Source organism: Malurus melanocephalus, unplaced genomic scaffold, assembly GCF_030028575.1.
Source record: "Malurus melanocephalus ecotype Western Australia unplaced genomic scaffold, MMel_1.1 scaffold_402, whole genome shotgun sequence".
In the NCBI taxonomy this organism is placed as follows: Eukaryota; Metazoa; Chordata; class Aves; order Passeriformes; family Maluridae; genus Malurus; species Malurus melanocephalus.
In genome coordinates, this window is record NW_026623634.1 from 363,381 (window position 1) to 383,644 (window position 20,264).

A 20,264-nucleotide genomic window follows, 5' to 3' on the forward strand; every position below is an offset into this window, starting at 1 on the left:
AAAAAAAAGAAACATTCTGCTTTTGGATCAGCAGTCAAACCCTTTTTGAAGGCTGGAAATGTATCAACACAGCCTCTCAGTATGAATTTGTAAGTAATCTTAGACACTCACTTTAGGTTTACTGACTATTAAGAAACCCCTGAAAGTCTTCCTGCTGGAGGAGACTACTGATTATTTTCAGAGTATAGGGTGGTTAATAAAATAAAGCACAAAACAACTAAGTATCAGTCTAAAAATAAACAGTCTTGATCTCTGCAATCCCAAAAAAGCATCAGGGTCACCATCTAGGAAACTCACCGAAATATTGTAAACATGACATCAGACCAAGTGAACACAAACACTACAAATGTGACAGAGATGTCATGTCCTTCACCAGCTGAAGGACACAAAAGTTGCATGAAGAAGTGAGAAATCGTACAAAATGAACACTGAAAGCAAAGGAAGCTCACAGCATTTCATGGATATCGAGAATAACTCAGAAGGAACCAGTCTGGAGTCTTGATCTGCCCCATTACTCAGAAACAAAGTATAGACCTTAAGGAGAAAATTAAATCCTAGAGCCTTAAATGCACCCATTTATGGGAAATGGAGACCTCTTATCTCATAATGCAGGGTTTCAGAGCTGCAAAGTGATCTCTAATCATCAGCCCCACTTATTTCCCATTTCTTCATTAAAAAAAACCATTGAAATGTTGCAACTGGAATTCGATCCTCAGGAAAATTTTTGAAGTCTGAGGTTGAAAATGTGTTRGGTTTTTAATTCCTCCCATTGAAGGAGAGACTAGTGGTGGGAGAAAAGTGACACCAGGTATTTGCTGCCAACATTTCTCTGGTTTTGAAGAAATCAGCCACTTTTCCGGCCTATTTGCCCACCTCTGTGACTTAAGACAATTTTGGCACCACATTTTCTAATGAAGTTGTCTAGGAGACACAGACAAGGCAGTACTCAGCAACCTCAAGATCTGCAAATAAGATCATTGGGAAAAGCCTGCAAATGCACCAGATATCAAAGTAGCCAGTAAACTAATTTAGGAAGGAGATTGATTGCCGCTGTGTGAAATTAAAAATTACTATGCTTTTTTCCTCCCACCCCCCGCTGAAATTAGTCACGGAGAACAGGCACGTTAATAAATCAGTTCTGGTGCACAGCAAACAGGCATAAGGAAAAGTAATTAAAAGCTTGTAGAGATCWTCATCTGTGTCTGTAAAAACTGCAAAACCACTCCTGGCTGTTCATCTAAACCTTTCAACCCCRGTGAAGTGATTATTTCCTCCTCTTTACCTCTGGAAAGCTTTTTCTGAAATCAAACCCRTCTCACTGGGCTGAGGGCGCTTTAGTCATCCCGAAGTGAGTGTGGAGAAGAATATAAATACTTCCTGCCTTTCCCATGCTTGGAGAGCATTCCTGAATTTCTCCCTGTTCAGCTCTCTCCCAGCCTTTCCCCYTGCTCTGCACTGCAGCACCCAGGAGCCTCAGTTGCCCTTCAGACACTGAATTTAATGATCCTGGTGACTGTGCCACACTAAAGGAAGAAAGACTTGGCACAGGCAGAGATGAATTGTGCTGGATTTTACATCAGGAGCAAAAAGGTTTTTATGGCATGATTTTCCTCTTCACAGTTCCCAGCAGAGCAGTGAAGGTACGGATCAAACCCTAAACCCATGGAGTGTGGTCCGTATAAATCCCAAATATATCCCAAATGTAAGGAGGCTTATTCAAGAAATTTTAGCTGACCAAAGGAAGTGCCAAGATAAGAGTGAGAATGAAGCCATGACAAAAATGGGTTTAACACCTCGAGACCTTTATGCCTAGCTGGGATTTTGCACCAAAAATGAGAACCCTGCTCCTAACTGCACAGAAATGCCCCTTCCACGCACGTCCTGACGCTTGAGGAAACAGATTCGATGGCTGTGAAAAGATGCTGTTTGGAGGTGTTTCACTAGGAGAAAAACCCCCAATGTACAAATGGACAAAACTGATRAAGTGTGAAAAACCCGTGAGCCATCATTCATTGTGGGTGCAGCCCCTGGGTGGGCTGGKACTRCCCTGAATGYACCTGAAGGCCCTGCAATAAAYARAAYTGCTTTTATTCTCTGAATTCTGTCCAGTCTGTGTTTTAGGTGAGCCCATTAAGGCATCAGAAGCAGCTCAATTTTTGGCCCTTCAGCCTTATGTCCCCAGAGAGAGATATCACCCACCAGAAATGCTCTGGGGCTTTATTATTCATGGTGACTGGTGAAAACCATTAAAAAGTAACCCCCTAAATGTGAAAAGAAATCAGCARAACCACACGTGACAAAGCAGTTGTGAGAAGGGATGCCTTACTCAAATCCATTCACATCAACTTCACGGGCTCTGCTTTCAGACCCAGGGTGATGCACAAAAATGAGCAAAGACATTTTTAGTATTTCCCACTCTTTAGGAGGACACCGTGTCTGTCTTTTAACGTAGTTTTCCTGTTTACCATTCTGAGTAAGAACACGGTGGTTACAGGCAGATGGACAAGATGAACTTAAAAATTCTTTGTCATGTGTGGTGTCTGTGATTTCATGAGTCATTTCAGCCAGAAAAAGAAGTGATGGAACATCTGAATGGAGCTGAAAAGACACGATATAATGGCTCTCTTTCCTTTCTTTGCAATTAGTAGTCAATTAAATTAAGCTCAGCCATTTGTCATTAACAAAAAAACCCACTTTAATTTGCTTTCTACAAAAAACGTGCCCCCTCTCTCTCCTAATTTGCTAGAGAAAAGCATGTGGTGGAAAAGAATGAACAGAAAGTGACCTTGCTGAAGTTGAAAAATCATGGTATTTCTGTATTTATCCATTGATCCTCAGGTTGCAAATTGCTAGGAAGAAGGATCCTACTGGACACAACTAAGATCAAAGTATCTAAAACCTTTGAAAGAAGGATGATTGAGGAAAAACTGCTCAAGTTTCAGGAGAAAAAAGGTGAGATACGGTAATACCTGATGCCCTCGGGATTTAAATATGAATTTTGACTGTGGGGGATACTGAATGTGCAAGAGATTTGTGTTCTCAGCTATATAAAGAGAGCCACTGAGTGCCACAGGACAACGTGGTCTGTGCCACAATTAACAAAGTGAACCTTTCAGGTATGTGGGGCATCCTGAGGACACACCAGGTGATGCTCAGGCAAACTGAGCCCGGGTGAACACGACAAATCCTCAGCACAGATAATTCGGGACCAACGCTGTGATGGGGTCCCACGAGGTCACAGAAGTCCTCGCTCTACAACATCTCCTGTGTAARCCAGGGCTCCTAATTAATTGCTTAATTATCTGCAGCCTGTAGAACCTGCTCAGAACAGTGCCATCTGTGCACCAAGGTCAAGGAACGAGGACGCTTTCGAAGCAATGACTGAGCGCGGTGTCTTGAATTAAATTGAGACTCAGGCTGGGACAGTTACTATTTCCATCACTACGAAGTGATGTGTCTCTGGACACCAAATCCCATTTCCTGGGTTATCACACCCATGAGGATTTGGGGATAATTTGCTGTTATCAGCCCAAGGATCACCACCAGCTTTGGCAGGTCCTTGTCAGAGCAGAGGGAAGCGCTGGGAGAAGCTACTCAGCTCGGATCTGTGGATGAGGAATCATCCAGACAACTTTTGTCCACACTGGGAAGGGTGTGGGGGGGTCACAGTTCCTTCTACGAGTTCCCCATCAGATGAATGAGCCACAAAAAGCACAAAATTCAAGCCAGACAAGTCCAATCCAACCCAGTTCTCTTGGAACAGAACTGGGAAGAAAAATTGCTTTTCTTGCTTCCACAACATTCCTATGGCTCTTGCTAGAGACAGTAGTTATAAGCAGAGGTCTCTCATGGTGATTCACCTCATAATTCTGGGACAGACCAAAAAAAAAAAAATATTGGCCATCACTGGGAATGAGAATTCTGGTTGGTTAGAATTGTATCTTTTCTCCTGGATTTCATAATGATGGCAGGATGAGGAATGGAGTTGAGCAGGGAGTGTCAAGCCCATCTTTCTCTGGTCTTGCCCATCYTCCTGGAGGCAGCTGAGTCCTCCTGCAGGAATGTGTGGAGTGGAATTCACAGGAGCAGCCCTGGCTCCTCCCCACTGCTCAGAAATAGAGCAAGAAATGGCAATAATGCAACATGTGGAAATGTCATCGATAACTCCTTGCTCATCACAACCCATAATGAGTGTATTTCATACCAAACTGGGGGAGAAGATTTTCACAACACGAAAAAGCTGATTTTTTTCACCCCAAGCAGATAAAATAGTAAACTAACTTTATTACCAAGAGTAATTATCACCAACATGATGAAAATATWTTGGTGGGTACATTCAAATTTTTTAGATGCAAACTGCACAGGTGCAAGTAGAACTTAGTCCCTTTCTTTTTAGCTTGTTCTTGCAGTTCTGCCCCAAAATAAATCTATAAAAATTTCATCTCTTTCCTCCTGCTGGGAAGTCAGTCAACTCAGTGAAGGATTASCATTGTCTGGGAGGCATCTTTGGGTGCCTCACTTGCAGATTCGAATCTTTATAGCGTTCCTSTGCAGTTTGAAGGAGATGTGCGGATTGAAATCAGAAGTGATCAATTTCCTTTTGCTGTGTATTCAAACCAAGCAGTAACTGGGTAGCTCTCCCCACAAGAGATGCTGGGAGATAGCAAGCTATATATTCAAGATTAGAATATAGCCCTGAGTCKCTGGTACAAGATGTTAATCTTGGATAAGAATATAAAAACTCTGCGTCTGTTGCAGACTGATAAAATTTTAACCTTAAGCCTTGAAAACATTCTTATCCATTTACTGCTGCATGCATTGAACCTCRAGTGTGAGGGCCTCCTTTCACTAATCTTGTTTTTTAAAAGGTGCTGCCACAGCCTGAGATGAAAGAAAGGTTTCTTCTATCAACAGCACCCCAGGARCTGCTCCAGATGAACACTGGGCTCTCCTTGCCACAGCAGATATCAAAGGAGATCATTCCCCACCTTGCATGAGAGGAACTTCAGCATCATCACAAAGCATSCAAAACCTTTTGGCCTTTTTGACAATGGGAACAGGATCAGGATGGCCAGAAGGAAAGGGACCATGTTCCATTCCCAGATCTGCAAAGAAGACTCTTTTTTTTTTTTTCCCAAAAGGGCCAACTTTGGGAGGTGTAAAATAATGCACCTCGATTCTGCCTTCAAACTGTGAATGTGCTCCTTCTGTTTCCTCTCCTGGAATGTAATTCTTCCAGGAAAATCTACCTTTGCAGATGCAAGGAAAAAAAAAGACAAGTATTTAGCTAAAAGAAGTGAGGATTCCTGACAAAAGCCCGTCCATATTCCTGCCAATAGGTCTATTCCCTTAATCCGACCAACAGCATCCCTGCTTTCTAAAATTAAAAAAAAAAAAATAAGCAGAAGAACTAAAAAGTTCTTTAAACACAGCCAGAATTGCCTAAATGTCAGGGAGACTAAGCCCCTGAACAATTTTGTGGAAGATTTATGACCTCACACTTCAGATGCCTGCACCAGACAGGTGAATTTGGGAATACTCCAGACACTTCCAGCTTAGTGGCAGGTGAGCTCTGAAATGGTCCTCACGTCCCTTAAATTGTGACATAAGGAGTCCACAGTGAAGTGACAAAAAGTGTGAAAARGGTGCCCTCCTGGCATCAGGATGTTTTATCCCCTTGCAGTGTGGCTTTATTGACACATCTCTGGGGCTGTGTCTGCCTCAGCAAAATGTGTGAGGCAGAAATAACCAGCCAAGAAAAATTCGTGTACAATGCATCTCGAAAACAACAAAAAAAAAAGATCCCTCATCTCCACCAACACTCCAAGCTGGTCTCTCTCCTATCTCAAAACTTCCTTGTAATTAAACACCTGCATAATGAATTAAACTCTCCGGGGAATGTTATTTGCCAGCTACTTTTTCAATTATTTAAAATTAGCTTAAGGGCCAAAGCAATCAGGTCATTCATTAATTTAATTCCTTTTTTTTTGTAGCCGCGCTTCGTGACTTGGAAATGGAACTGCAAGATCAAAAGGACAAAGAGGAATGAAGAGGAAATTATACCAGGCACTTACAAAGTTCCCTGGCCCATGACCTCACCCAGGATGCAGAGTCCCTGCTGATGCACAAAATGCTCCAAATGGCCATTTTCCTGTGCAGACAAACATTTCTCCAGATGCCAGGGTCATCTGTTTCTGAGAAAACCAGCTACTCCAGCAGGCAGCTTCTCTCYGTGTCGTGGCTGGGAGCAGCAGCCTGGCYATTTCATTCTCCTCTGCCTGAAAAATCTGTCACCTGCCTGGTGGGAGCAAGGGGAGGAGCTGGGCCAGCAGCCAGCAGTGACCTGCAGAAAGTCCRTGGCCTGGTGAGCTCCCAGGACAGYGYTCTCCTGTGTCACCTCAGCCAGACAGCAGCACAGAGCCCTTCTAGGACAATTTTTGCCTCAAAATGCCTTTACAGCTCCTCATGAGGAGGAGCTCAATTTAACCTGTTTTCCCTCGTTCCCAGCACAAAGGGGTTTGATGGTTTTCACATTGCTTTTTGTAGCAGGAAAATGACAACATTTCAGAAAGGTGAAGGGGATGAGCCTGTACTCACAGGGTAAAAAACTCGGGGATCTGCTTCCTGAGTGACCAGCACTGAGAGCTGCAGCCTTTGTGKGATGGTCAGCAGGAACTGGGCTGGACAGCCCCAGAATACACCCAGAACCCCACACCCCATCTGTGTGACTCAAAACAACAGCTCAAGCAAAAGGATTGTGTGGTTTGGCATCTGGTCCAAGACAGCAAAACTTTYAGCTCCATTAAATCTCATCATCTTTAGACAGTTCTTTTGTCCAAGCATTATTTCCACCAAGAAATAATGCAGAGCTGAAAATCTCTTGGAAATGCAAAAGCCTCCTGCCTGCTTTGATAGAATTGCTTCAGCAATGCTGACCAGCATATCCTGCAAATATCCTGGCATGCTGCTGCCAAGTAAAGAAAAATCCCCCTTTTTTTTGTTTTTCTTCTGCCTTTTCTTCTTTGATGTAAGAGCCTTCAGCATCCCCTGCACAAACACAAGCTCCTGGCTGTGCGTCAAGCTCTTCATAATGCATTATATTCTTTTTTTTTGACAGAATAAAGTGGGACAGGGAGGAAAAAAAGCAGGGTGGGCATCGCCAGCCAGCCTGAAGGAGTGTGCCACATCACACTGCTGCACCATCCCATGATTTTCCCTGTCGATATGGGGGCTCTGAGCCACCTTTCTAATGAATAAACAGCTGTGATTTCTCTGTCCTTTTTCTTTGAAGCCAGATGTCAAAACCTTATGCCAGAAAAGCRWGGACAGTGAGACWCATACRTGTATGCTCAGCACTGAAACTCTGRTAAAAGTTGGAATTCRYGTTGTCTGCTACCTTCCAGTGGGAGCATGAACATTCTTTGTTTCTTCTCCCCAGCCACTACTGAGATATGTCAAAATACACTTTTTTTTCCCCTCAAAGCCTCTGTCTCTAAAAAACAGATGAAAAGTAACCAAATATTTCAGAAATTGTCACGAAGAAGGACAAGTTACTCTTTTTTTTCGGGCCAGAGGGCTGGTGGGAGCTGGATGGAGGTGCTGTGCACTCTCYTTTTCCTGTTTGGGAGGGAGCAGGCACAAAGCTAAGCTCATTCACACCATCAAAAGCTCGGCTCTCTCACAATGAATTTCTGTTTACAGTGAGGAAGGGAATATGTGACATTGTGTGGCTCTCTTTCCTAAAAATAAAAGCAGGGAGAAAAAGATGATCCATGCAAAAGGACTTTTCGAAATTGTTACCCACCAGCCCCAGCCCAAGCACAAAGCCTGACAGCCCCTGAGAAATCATCTGACAGGCTCGATGGTAAACTTGACAGGACAAAAAAAGATATATTTTGAAAGTTCTTCCTTTGATTTATGAGGCTTCACACTTTGCCTACAATCTACGATGCTAAAAATATCTTTGGAAATAAAAACTGAGGAATCCGCAAGACTCTAGAGGGCGGAGATTTATGAAAAAAATAAACATAATGAGGTTGTTTTCTTTTTTTTTTTGATCACACACTGTTTGTGGAGGAGAGTTTTCTGGTGAGAGGCATAATTTACTCTTCTCTTTCCAAAAGTTTCCTTGTGAACTGCACAAAACTCCTCTGATTGAGCTCTCCAGCTGCTGGATAATGAGACAACATGAAAAATGGCAAGCCTGAAAATTCACATGCCTCATCCTGAAGAAGCAAATGTGAGAAAAGATGGGATATGTGTCATGAGAGTGGAGCTGAGAGGAGCACAGGGGTGGGCAGATGCAGGAAGTGGGGGCAAGTCTCTGGTGGGAGGTAAAACACAAATAAAACCAGAAGGAAATCAGTGGACAAGCAGACAATATGGCCTCAAAGTTTCCCAGTGCTTTTCCCTACYCTTTTTCACAGCTWAAAAGAYCAAACACTTTCCAGAGCTCCAAGCCATGGGSAGTACAAAGCCCCATCTTATCCTGGTTCTTCCTGGGAACCAARGKCTGTGRGAYAYATTTTCATAAACAATTACAGCTGGGACCGAGGGTGGGGGCTGCAGAAAAGGGGGGAATTACATCACCCCTAGTCCTCCTAATTGGTGCTTTTATCAATTACGCTAATTTACTAAAACCTATCAAACYGTATTCAGCCCTGTGGGGTGACCTTTGGTGGATATTCTTCCMTAACTCCAATAAAAACCCACTTTTATATCACCTCCTATGCTAAAATCATCTCSAGTTTCATTCCTAAATKGAAAAAGGCAACCCTGTCAGGTGATGCAGGAATAAACAGAGYACCCATGCATTTGGAATGTACTGCAGATAAATCTTCTGCAAACAAAAGCTTCATCTTCAAAAGCACCCCGCACCTAGAGCAGACCAGATTTTTTTTTTTTACAGAAAGTTGACTACTGGTGTTGTATACTGCATCAAAGAATTCATCCCCCATCCCTGAATTTCCTGTGTTGTTACAATTTATTCCCAGATGGCTTTTTTGGTGGAACTGCTCAGGAGACTTTAGAAAACACAAAATTTTCGAGAGTTCAGCAACTGCAAAAAAATAGGTTTGGACACAAGTACCAGGAGTTGATCTTTATCCATACTCCTGGCTTTTGATAAGGAGGGGGAATGTTAGACTGTCCTTTTCAATTAACAAGCAATCTCAAATGCTATCCAAAAGTTTAGATTGAGCAACCTATATAAATAAAAATTCCACAYATGGTTTATGTGCCAAAGCATGAGTTGGTATCATTGTCAATATTAGCTTAGCTGGGGTTTGGAAGGTTTGTACCAGCTATCTCAGCAGTTCTCAGCCACAGGAGGTTTGGGCCTTCATGTTGGTTTCATTTTTCTCCCAGAAAATGACAATTTGTTGGATTTTCAGTGGTTTGGCAGCCATTCTCCATCATTGTACTAAACCCAAAAACACCCAAGTTTTTATTTCCCAGGGCTGAAATCCTTCAGCATAACACSATCATCTTTCCCTGCGTTCTTGTGGCCTTTTGCACCTTCTGTATTCTCCTGTTGAAGTCACAGGTTCATACAGATTCACGCTGGCCCTGGGATCAGTTCACAGCTAATTTGGATGCCCTGGTCTTTGTTCTCAGCACATTTAGCTTCTCAACCATGTTGCATTTTAACATTAATTACACTGGGGCTTTTTTTTTTTTAATTGGACTGTGATGTTCTTTCTTTGCTCAGATAAAACTAACTCATGAACAATCAGAACTCAATCAAAACTAGCTCACAAGCAATCAAAACTCAATCAAAACTAGCTCACAAACAATCAAAACTCAATCAAAACTAGCCCACAAACAATCAAAACTACATGTTTTCCACTGGACAAACTCTAATTGTCTCAGAGGCTTCCCAATGCAAAGACAGATTCTTTGTTTGAAGCAAAAAAAAAAGAAATTCTCGGTTTGTTTTTGGGTTTGGTTTTTTTTTTTTTTTTTTTTTTTTTTTGCTTTGAAGAGTAGGATCCTTCAGATCTGAAGAGCCTGCTCTGGTCTGACAAATCAGCAGGGCTGTTGGATTAAAAAGGCAGCTGAGAGGGTGAACATGAAGGGTRCTGTGGAGCACAGACTAGTTGGCAGCAGGCACTGGAGAGACATAAAATCCAATGTTTCCCTGCAGAAGGAAACGTGTGACTCCTTCCCYGCCACCTCACATTATCTGCCACGCTGGGACACTCAGTAATTACACAGCAGACACTCATGAAGACAAGCTTGTCCAAACAAATGATGGGCACGAGGTGATGATGAGTGCAGCGTCGTTAAGGCTGTCTCACGAAGGAAACAAACCAAAACACAGTCACTCCTTCAGTGAAGAGACATTTGCATATTAAAATTTGAAAAGAAGAACTGACTGAGCGATTTTTTTTTTTCCATGGGAAAGGAAACGGTTTCTGGAAAGTAAATTCGCATCTGCAGAGCAGAAATTTGTTTTTTTCTGCTCCTGGAGGGAATATTCTGAGTTATCAGTTTGGGACAAACAGATCTGTTTTCCCAAAGTGAAAGCCAAGTATTTGAGCCCAGTATTTGAGATATCAAGTATCACTTATCAATGGTGTTTGTTCTCCATTCAAAAGCCACAGAAAATTCCTAGCTGGGCGTACAACCTGACATGGAACTAAAAGCTAAAATATTTTGCAGACGCCTCCCTCAGCAATCTCAAAAGGCAACCAGCACCACCAGAGAGCTTCATCAAGGCAGGGCAGACACCTGGAACTGCCTTTCACTCTCTTTCACTCTCCCATTACCTCGTGGGACAGGTAAAAGGCAGCAATTCCCAGTGGCCAGAAGCAGCAGAGCATGGAGAACACAGTGAGGCCGAGATGATCCCTYGGTGGCATCATCAGGAAGTTGTCTTCACTCTCCGTGTCACTTGAGTAGTCACTCTGGAGCAGCAAAAGAGACAAAAGTCAATTAATGACGCAAATTAATGATGTAAATGAAAGATATTACCGCTTTTTCTCTGCCAGGAGCCAATGCCCTGACCATTTGCCCATTTCTCCACCACAGCAGTGGCCAGCAGGTCTCCTCCTCCTCCTCTTCTTCCTCCTCACCCACTGCATCACAGACCCCACCATTATTGCATGAACTGAAAGCAAAACCAGACAAATTTAATATCACTGCCTGATATCCTTACTGTCCATGAAAGGAAGGGGCTCTCCAGTCAGATGAATGTTTCCTTTCAAAAATAAAGAAGGAGAAGGAGAGGGAGGAAATCAGCAGCGCTGCTGAAAACACCCCTGGAAATTGCACACTCACCCGAACAGGTGAGATACAGAATCAAAAAATGTTTTTAGTTTTCAGGTTTTTGGCTGAGTTGTGTGCTGGCAYAGTGTCTGTGCAGACCACCTGTCTGATATTCCAAATTGCCTTTTCTTTCACATGAGGATGATACGGGGAAAAGGTTCCTCAGGTAACTCTGGCCATGTACTGAACCACARAAATTATCAGTTGTGCTTCTTCCCAAAGGCCGAGCTGACCTGCCTGTGAGTTACCAAGAGTGACAGAATAATTTTAATCATAAAGTCCTGACCATGCAGACCAACTATTAACCAAAAGGRTGAAAAAAGGTCAAAAATCACAGAAAGAAATTCAACAGCAAATGGTACCTCTTAACTCTTCCAGCTAAACGCTCCTTTTTCTAAGCAAACCTTCCTTCCCAGCATTCCTTCTTACAACATATCTGAGCTTGCCAAAAAATCTCTCTATTCAGAAATCCCCCTGATATTGGAATAAAGGATAATTTGGCTACCTAACTCTGATTTCACTTATTCCTGGGTCTGCAGATCTGACACTGAAGAAGGTGAACATTAGTGCTGTTGAGAAGTCAGAACTGTGTTCACCAGTTACAGTTCTCTTCCCAACAGGTCATTTCCTTAGACATAATTTCCCAAGCTTTTTGGAGAAATCAGGCACTGGGAAGCAGAATGCCACAGAAAACATCTACACAGGAAGAAAGAAGCCAACTCCACTTGTAAGATGCATTTGAGATGCAGTTTCCTCACAGCCTCTAAGTGTCCAAGCAGATAATTTCTATCAGAGAAAGCTCTTTCATTCGGTAGAAAAGCCAAAAAAACCCCAGTGACTGAAAGAATACATGAAGAGCAGGCAMAGGGTGCAGATTTTTGACAGAGATGGTGATGATGAACACTTTCCTGCAGTTGTAATGGATTTTCTATTGAAAAAAAAGCCTTTTCTTCAATCGAGGCTGGCTGCCCCTGGAAGCTCCGTGCTTTACCTCRGCCCAGCCATCGCAATTGCAGTGCAGACAGCCTGCCAAGCACACTGGGGATGTCAGACAGCGGGGTCTGCTCTGAGCTGCAGCTGATGGATATTCAGGAAACAGCCCTTTTGCTTTTTTTCCCCCTTCAAAGCAGCCAATTCAGAAACAAGCACACGCTGCACACAAAACTAATTCCTCACTTGGTCCCGTGGGACTAGCCTTCAAACCCAGATGGTCCAGCAGCCTGTCTTTGACAAAGACCAACACAGAGCTGCTCTGAGTTAATGTGTGCCCTGCTTCCCTCCACACAGRGCCTGTTCCAGTAATGCAGTTAAACGTGGTGACCTGTTCTGAGCAGCGTTCTGCACCCTCCTGCTCTTCTGCAAGGCKTTGGGGTCCTCCCTGCAGCTGGATGGGGACTGTCCCACCAAAGGCTGCAGTTTATCACTGCTCTGCCTCAGCACACATTTTCATCCCTCAGCAGCACCTCACTGATGGGTTTTTTTTGAGAGGTGATGTCTCTAAAGCCTTTTATTTATTTAATTTTGCCTGTCTACTTATTTCTTTTTACAAGGGTTTTGCAGATGATTCCCTTCACTCTTAAAGGCATTTAAAAGATCCGTAATCCCCTAACACCGACCTGCTCCAGCTCCTCTTGTTTCCCCAAATCCCAGCCTAAAAATTGYCTTGTCAGTCAAGCAGCCAGCCTTGCAGAATGGGCTCACTGAGGTCTCTCCTTGCTTGGGAAGCTTTTCCGACACTATTTGCAATGCCAAAATRCATCAGGGGCAAAAAACTCTGAGTTGCCGAAGCCTATTCTTCCTCCAGGAGCCCTGGATTTTGATCATCTCCCTTGTGATGTTTTCTAGACACCCACTGCCAGCCTGAAACTTGCATTCAGCCACTGGGAGGGGATGACTGTGGGCAGCAGGRGATGGATCCACCCTAAAACAAGTGCTGTGACCCATCATGACCATCCCTTTTTGCTTTTGAGCTGGCACAGCCCTAAAAGCAGCGTGACAAACATCCCCCTTCTGCCAATGGCAGGATGCAGCTCCTCCAGAGCTCCTGCCCCACTCACAGGGATCCCAGGGACATCCCTGCAGAGCTTTACTCTGAAAACTCAGGGAAGTGATGGTGAGAAAGGGAATTTCCACAGGCCCTGGCTGCCATCAGGAAGATTCATGGGAGGACACTTGGCCACTGCTGGAGGTGACCCCCCAGCCACACTCTCCTCATCTGGAGCTGGGTAATCGAGGTTAATATCCCTTGGCAGGCTCAGTATCTCCAGACTTGAGCAGCTTCTCCTTCAAAGGGGAAAAATAAATCAAATGCAAGGTGTAATGGCTCTTGTAACCTGTTAATAATGTGACTTTGAAGRAACTGAGAGACATTAATGTGTCCAGTGGGTAAGGTGACCCAGTGCCACACCTCTGGCAGCACACTTGAACATGTGCCACGACACAAAACCACCAAAAATTACATTCCCAGATCCCCAATGCAGCCCTAGATGAGCTTGGCCAAGGTATTTATGATGCTGTTTTCTTCCAGATGCAGAATAGGAAAAAAAAAAAAATGTATACCTTGAAAGCACTACATTTCTTTTTTCTTCTTTCACCCCCCGAACATTCTATTTATTTTGCATTTAGAGGTCGTTTCAGACTTGCTGAATGCCGGGAAAAAAAGTCAGAGGGTTTAAGAGAGAGCTCCGAGGTATTCTTTTATGCGACGTATATGAATAATTTAATTTGCTGCCACGAATAGCTTGGGTTTCTCTAAATAAGCAACCTATCTAGTGGCTAGGAGGGAAACCAGCAGCASTGTAACATGACAAATGCTATTTTTGGAAAAAGATGGCACATGAACTCTAACAGGAAGGTATTTCATCTTGTAACTCATTTCATATTTCACTGCCGCCACGTTTGACAAGTTGTCTGTCTATTAGCTGTGGCGTAAAGAACTCGTAAGATATTTATGAGTTTTCCAGAGATGCCTAAATAGGGAATCATTTGATTTCAGGGATGGGCACGGAAGAGAGGAGTTTAAAACCCTGACAGAATGTGCAGCCTTCTGTTTTCGTGTCTGGTAATTGCTGGAGCAAAGCAAGGCTCTGTATGCTAATGAGAGCTGTTCCTGAGTTGTTTCTCCCTCCAGACAAGGATGATTTTCTTTGGCAGACTGAACAGCACCACACCAGGACCTGAGAAACACTGCTGGTAAAAAAAAAAACAAAGCAAAACAAAACAAAAAAAACCAACAAACCGATAAATGAATTTGTTAAACATTGCTCCACGATTAGGGTGTCTCCTGCTCCTCTGCTGGAATCACAAGTTCTTCAGAGTCCCCAGGCTTGGAAGGGAAGAAGATGTTTTCTCCTCCCCAACAGCTTGTCCTAGACATGTTGAGCTGTATAGATCCACCCTGAGGAGGATGACAACAAACCCTGCAGCTTGGCTTGGGCAGTTCTTCAAACCAATCGAAATCGATCAAAATAGTTGGGATTTTTTCCAGAATCTTCCTCTACTGCAAAGTTTTCTGCTGGAGAACAGTAACCCTCCTGGTTTTCAAAAGCTCAACACTTCTCAAAATTAAAATCATKTCATAAACAGTCTGACCCACAATAAAAGTATTTTCTGCATGTGTCCCTGCTGAAAGTGTGGCACTGAGGTGAGGGAGACACTACAAAGGGATGAGATCGATTTGTGGGCATTTCTGAGGAATTAAACATCCATCCTGAAAACCCCATTCTGGCATAAGGCAGGCAGTGCCAGGGAGACAGGGGGGTAGAGCAATGGCATTTCACAGAGATGCTCAAGCTGGGACTCCACTTGCCTCACACTGGCACTTGGAGAATGAGAGGTAGTCCTCAGTTTTCATGAAAAAAGAGCTTTTCTGCACAATGTTTCCGGAAAAAGGATTGGTTTTACAGTTTTCTCCCAGAAAGAAGTGCCAAAACAGACGTGTTACAACAATAAACAAGGACTGAGCCCTGCTCTGCTCTGACGCTGTGCAGCCTCCATGCCTTGACAGTGGACGTGACAAGGTACACAGCAGCATCCCATGCCACCCTCTGTGACAGGCTCAAACCCTTCAGGACTCTCACAAAAAATTGTGCCTTTGTCATGTCACTCTCTTCCTCTATTCCCCTTCAAACTCCTGCTCCCAGTCCTGGCMCTCACTCTTTCCATCCCATCTATCAGTAACCTAAAAAAAGCACTTTTTTCTTGCCAGAAAAATTCTTTCTAGTGGGACACACTTGTGTGATTCAGGTGCTGGTTTTGTGTAGCCAGCAATCTGGCACGGTTCATCACCTCCTTGGTGACTGCTTGTCCTTAAATAATTTTTTCCTCCATTGTCAGAGTCTCAGCACGTGAAGTTAGGTCTGTAATGAAGCTTGACCTCGGGAGGCTGCGGTGCAGGGAAACAGGTCAAAAAGAAGAATGAGYGAGGGAAAAGGATGCCCACACTGTCAGAGGACGTCACCCAAATTTACTGTCTCATTTCTCCCCRTAGGATCAGAGGAGGATGAAGTCCTACAGCTGGTTTTCAAGACAAAAATGTTCCCTGTGAAGAGCTGATCAAGTTCCTCCGCTACAACTGTGAAGAGCTTTTTTTCCTTATGCTGCTCATTTTCCTGGCCTTTTTTTATCCCGATCTCCAAAAGCTGGCTGAAGAACATCTTCTTGGCTTGAACTGATGAGAGGAGACTCTTTTTTGCTGCCTGAATGTCGGGCACCAGTTACACCACACTTGTGCCACTGCTGCACGAGAGAAACCGGGGCGAAAAGGCGGCAACCGGGAATTTTGCTTTGATTAAGGAAATTACGCTTCAATCACGGTCAATCCTGAAATTCTGGGCAAGGCTGTGATTTGGGCTAATGTTCTCACACACTTCAGAGGGAAGTTTTCTGTCTCCCTGTGGAGGCATTGAATGCTGCATTAATGGGGCAGGCACTGGGAAAAACACTTCTCTCTTCCCACCTTATCAATACAGAGAGAAAAGGGAATAAAGGGGAATGGCTGGATTTCCCCTGTGCTGATCACAGGGTGAGRTGCTGGTATTACAGGAGGTGAAAATAGAAATTTTAGGGCTTGTTAGATCTCAGTCCTGGCTGAAAATCACAGCGACAGAGAAGCACAGCCAATGTCCCTATCTCAGCTGGGACGTTCATGTATGAAGGTAAATTTTTGCTTTGGACAGAGGGTCTTTGCTAAGTTAAGCGTCTCTGAGCAGTGATGGAGAAAGTTTTCAGATGGGCAGCATTATGGACACCCTCCACTCCCAGACACAAATCCATGCTGCACTTGGGCCTCTGGTTAGAGTAACAAAATGCATCATTTAAGAAAGAATGAAGTTGATTTCCACAGTATGCCCCATTACTTTACAGTGAGCAATCAATGAAGCATGGGACTCCAGAAAAACACATTGTATTCCGATCTAAAGAAGTGTTTCGCTCTAGCACAAAAATACATTTATTTCAGAGACATGGATTCACTGCAGCTCAATACCCAAAGACTTCCATTTCTGAGTTCAYTTTGAGGTGTTTTGTGTTTAAGCCAGCAATTTGAAACATTCTGCTCGAGGCAGGGAAGGCAAATGTTGGCCTGCTGAGTAAGGCAGGCTCCATGTAGGCAGCAAGAGGTTCTCAGCCCCAGCCTTACACAGCATTTTCAGCCCTTGGGTCTTTTTCTGTTTCTGCCATTCCCTCAGAGGCAGGAGGGAAATGCTGATCTCCATCMGGGCCAGTGGGAATTTTGCCATTGGCATCCACAAATCTGGGACTTTACCCAACAATTAAACACAAGTGATCATTCACTGAACCRGTTGGAGGAGAAAAGTGACACAGCTGACCCAGAAAGCTGATGTTGTACACTTATTTCCACCACACCCTCCTTCCTCCCAGCCTCCTCCACTGACCTCCAGCTCCTGGAAATCCTCCTCCTCCTCCACCTCGTAGGAGAGCGTGTGGATCTTGATGTCGTCGGCGGCGAGGTCGATGAATTTGCCCTCGGGGTACTCCAGGCTGTCCTTGGCGGGCGAGCGCTCCTCGATGAAGGTGGTCTCGCAGCACTCGGGGCCCAGGCCCTCTCCCCACGAGCGCAGCACGTTCTCCGAGTAGAGGATGATGTTGGGCCGGTAGTGGCTCTCCACCGTCTGCTGCAGCGTGTTGGGGTCCAGCAGCTGCTGCACGGGGTCGCTGCGGCCGTTCTCCGGCCGCCTCGGGGACGCCAGGCCGCCCGCCCGCTGGCTCTGGTACTGGGGCGCGGGGTACACGGACACCAGGCCATCCCGGCCCTCCGCCACCAAGTTCCTGGTGTTAATTAATCCGTTCCTTTTGCCGGCCTCGGAGATCTTGCTGTGCAGCAGCACGCTGCTCTGCTCCACCACGCCATCCATGCTGYGAGATGTCCGAGGGCCGTGGCTTTGCTGGGCCTTGGGGCTCACGCCGGGTCAGTGGCTCCCATCGTCCTGAGGAAGGGAGGAAACGCAAAGGCAGGGAGTCAAAGGATTCAAATCATCTTGTTTTCCTTATCAAGATCAGCTTGTCTTCTGTATTAGAGCTCCTCACGTGTGCACGCCCTGACTTAGTTTTCCAAATTCATCCCCACACGGAGAGGCGAGGAATGCCTTCTCTGTGCCCATGGGGTGCAGAGAGGCAGATTAAATATCTTGGTAGTGATGGAACCCATCAGAGAATGGCTTTGGTGCCTGCTCCAGCCTCCCAAAGGTGCACATCCCTTTCTTCTAAACACTTCGATAAGAGATGGGAGGAAAAAAAAAAGACCAACCCCCACCACAAATCTCCTAGAAGAGCCATTTTCAGTTCCCAGAAATCAGCAATTGCAAAGGATGGGCAGGTGCTGTGCTCACCTATCACTGTCTCTAGTCACTCTGCCCTTGGCAAGTGCTTTGCTACCCTTTGGAAACCCATTTTTTCCAGCCCAAGCACTTTCTCACCAGGCTGCCTGTTTTTCTCAGGTGTAGCCAAAGGAAAATACTTTTGAAACACTGATGTGTCGGCCACAGCAATAGCCAGTTCAGGGGTTTCTGGACACGACCACAGAAATGACAGACATGCTACTGCCTTTAAAGATCTTCACATTAGGCCCTCTAAACCAAAATTTTAATGTACAGTTACCTGTCCCCATGTTCTGTCTGAAGGATACCAAGAATGACACGTAGAAACCCATAAATGTGTAATAATTTTTACTCAATGCTTTCTATTTCCCTTTTATCAGGCAACCTCTAGCAGAGCAATTCTAATAAAGCCCAATATTATCTCCTCCAACTCCAGATTTCAAATACCTTCAGTCCCACTTTCTGGATGTTTAAACCACTGCCAAGAGCTGCTCTAACACCAACAATTGAACAAGAAAWTTGTTTAACATACAGGAGACCTCCTGAGCTGGCTTGGAAAATTTGAAAAGTCTGGCATCAGAAAACGTGTGGCATCAACCATCAACCCTGCTAAAGAGTGTCATGGAYGGTCAGCACCTGGTCACTGCATCAATGGCTGTGGTCACTGAATTTCAACAAAGCCTGGCTTAAATAGCGCTCAGGAAAATGCCCTTTTAGGGCAGTTTTATTGCACACATGGTTTCTCAGTTSCACCATGGGTCTAAACATCTCTATGGCCAGTTCTTACCTCCTGTGCCTTTAAACCAGCCTTGGAAATTAATCCTGCAGATTGTGAGTGATACCTTCACCTTGGGAACGGGCAAAAAGTGGAAGAAAACACCCCAAATCAAGCAATAATGAGACAGGGACCATCCTTCCCTCCCAGAGCTCCTCTGACAACAGGGATAACCCTTAGGACATCCTCCCTGGAGTCTCACATAAAAGTGCAGCCAAAGTGGCCCAGGGAAGGTCAGCAGGGAAATGGGGGTGGCAATCAAGGAAAATGCTTTATTAACCCCAGGTTCTGGTTGGGGTTAATGCAGATTTTAATCTGCAGCTGGCTGCCTGACTTCCCAGAGCCTGCCCCAACGTCCTTGGCTCTGCCAAGTGTGTTCCTTAACAGTGAGAGGCTGATGGGACTCAGGCCTGTCTGTTATAATGTATTAAGAGGCAAAAAAATTAAAATAAAATAAAATAAAATAAAATAAAAGAGAGAAAGATATAATTGTGTTAGTATTAGTCCAAAAATGGAATCCCCTGGGTTGAGATGGAAGTGGGACAGAGAGTGGCACAAGGTCACCAGTGACACTTAGGGACACAAGGCAGCTGCTGCAGGGACTCCTTGGACACAAATCCACTCATCCCACTTTCACCAGGGGCTTCTATGGACATGGCCTGGGCTAGGCTCACATGTCTGTGACTCACTTTAGGCAGGTGTTAAAATTAAGATTGCTCCAGTTTCCAGGTCCCCTGCAGCCCAGAATCCCAGATGGCAGTGCTAGGGCAGGTAACCTCTGACAGACCACCTGAGGAAATGGGAGAGTGCCTTCTGTGCCAACATTCAAAGCAGAAAAAAGCTCTCATTACCCATGACCACAGAGAATGATGTTGACAGGAAAATGAAACTCATCAAGCTCCTGAAATAAGAAAGCTTTGCAGTCTGCTCCAAGATGCAGAGTTAATTTTAATTGGTTGGATTCGRGTTTCTCCTGTCTTTGCAAGCTTTTAATTGTCCCACAAATCACTCACTTGGTGCTGAGGCCAACCAGAAATAATTCTGCATTTTCACACTTGAGACTGCAACCAGAAGGAAAAGCCAAGTTCGAGTTATTAACAGATAAATGTATATAACCAATATATCAACCTTCAATCTAATGTTTACCTTGAGGTGAAACATTTTCACCCAAGCCTGCTATTAAAAGCGAGCCCATTAATTATCTCAACTTTCACTCTTTCCCATTTCTTGCATTCCCTCCTCCCCTTTTCCCATTTTAATAAGAAGCAGGCAGCAGAGTGCCAAGCTCTCCAGCCTGCAGTGCCGTGGTTTATTGAGCCATCACTCGTGTCACGGCCACGGCAAGYGACACTGCCGGTGCTCTGCAGCCTCCTGCCACCCTGACA

At 44.6% G+C, this 20,264-nt stretch overlaps 1 protein-coding gene across 1 annotated transcript in view; it reads right to left on the bottom strand.

Moving 5' to 3' along the window:
• SYNDIG1 (synapse differentiation inducing 1) overlaps positions 1-20,264 on the bottom strand; it is a 42,407-nt gene that overhangs the window by 15,964 nt on the left and 6,179 nt on the right. The window contains exons 2-3 of the mRNA XM_057379348.1: positions 17,163-17,714; positions 10,770-10,907 (exon numbers count right to left, since the gene is read on the bottom strand). Coding sequence (XP_057235331.1) covers positions 10,770-10,907; positions 17,163-17,642 — 618 coding nt within the window. The 5' untranslated portion in view covers positions 17,643-17,714. The remainder of the gene's footprint in view (positions 1-10,769; positions 10,908-17,162; positions 17,715-20,264) is intronic.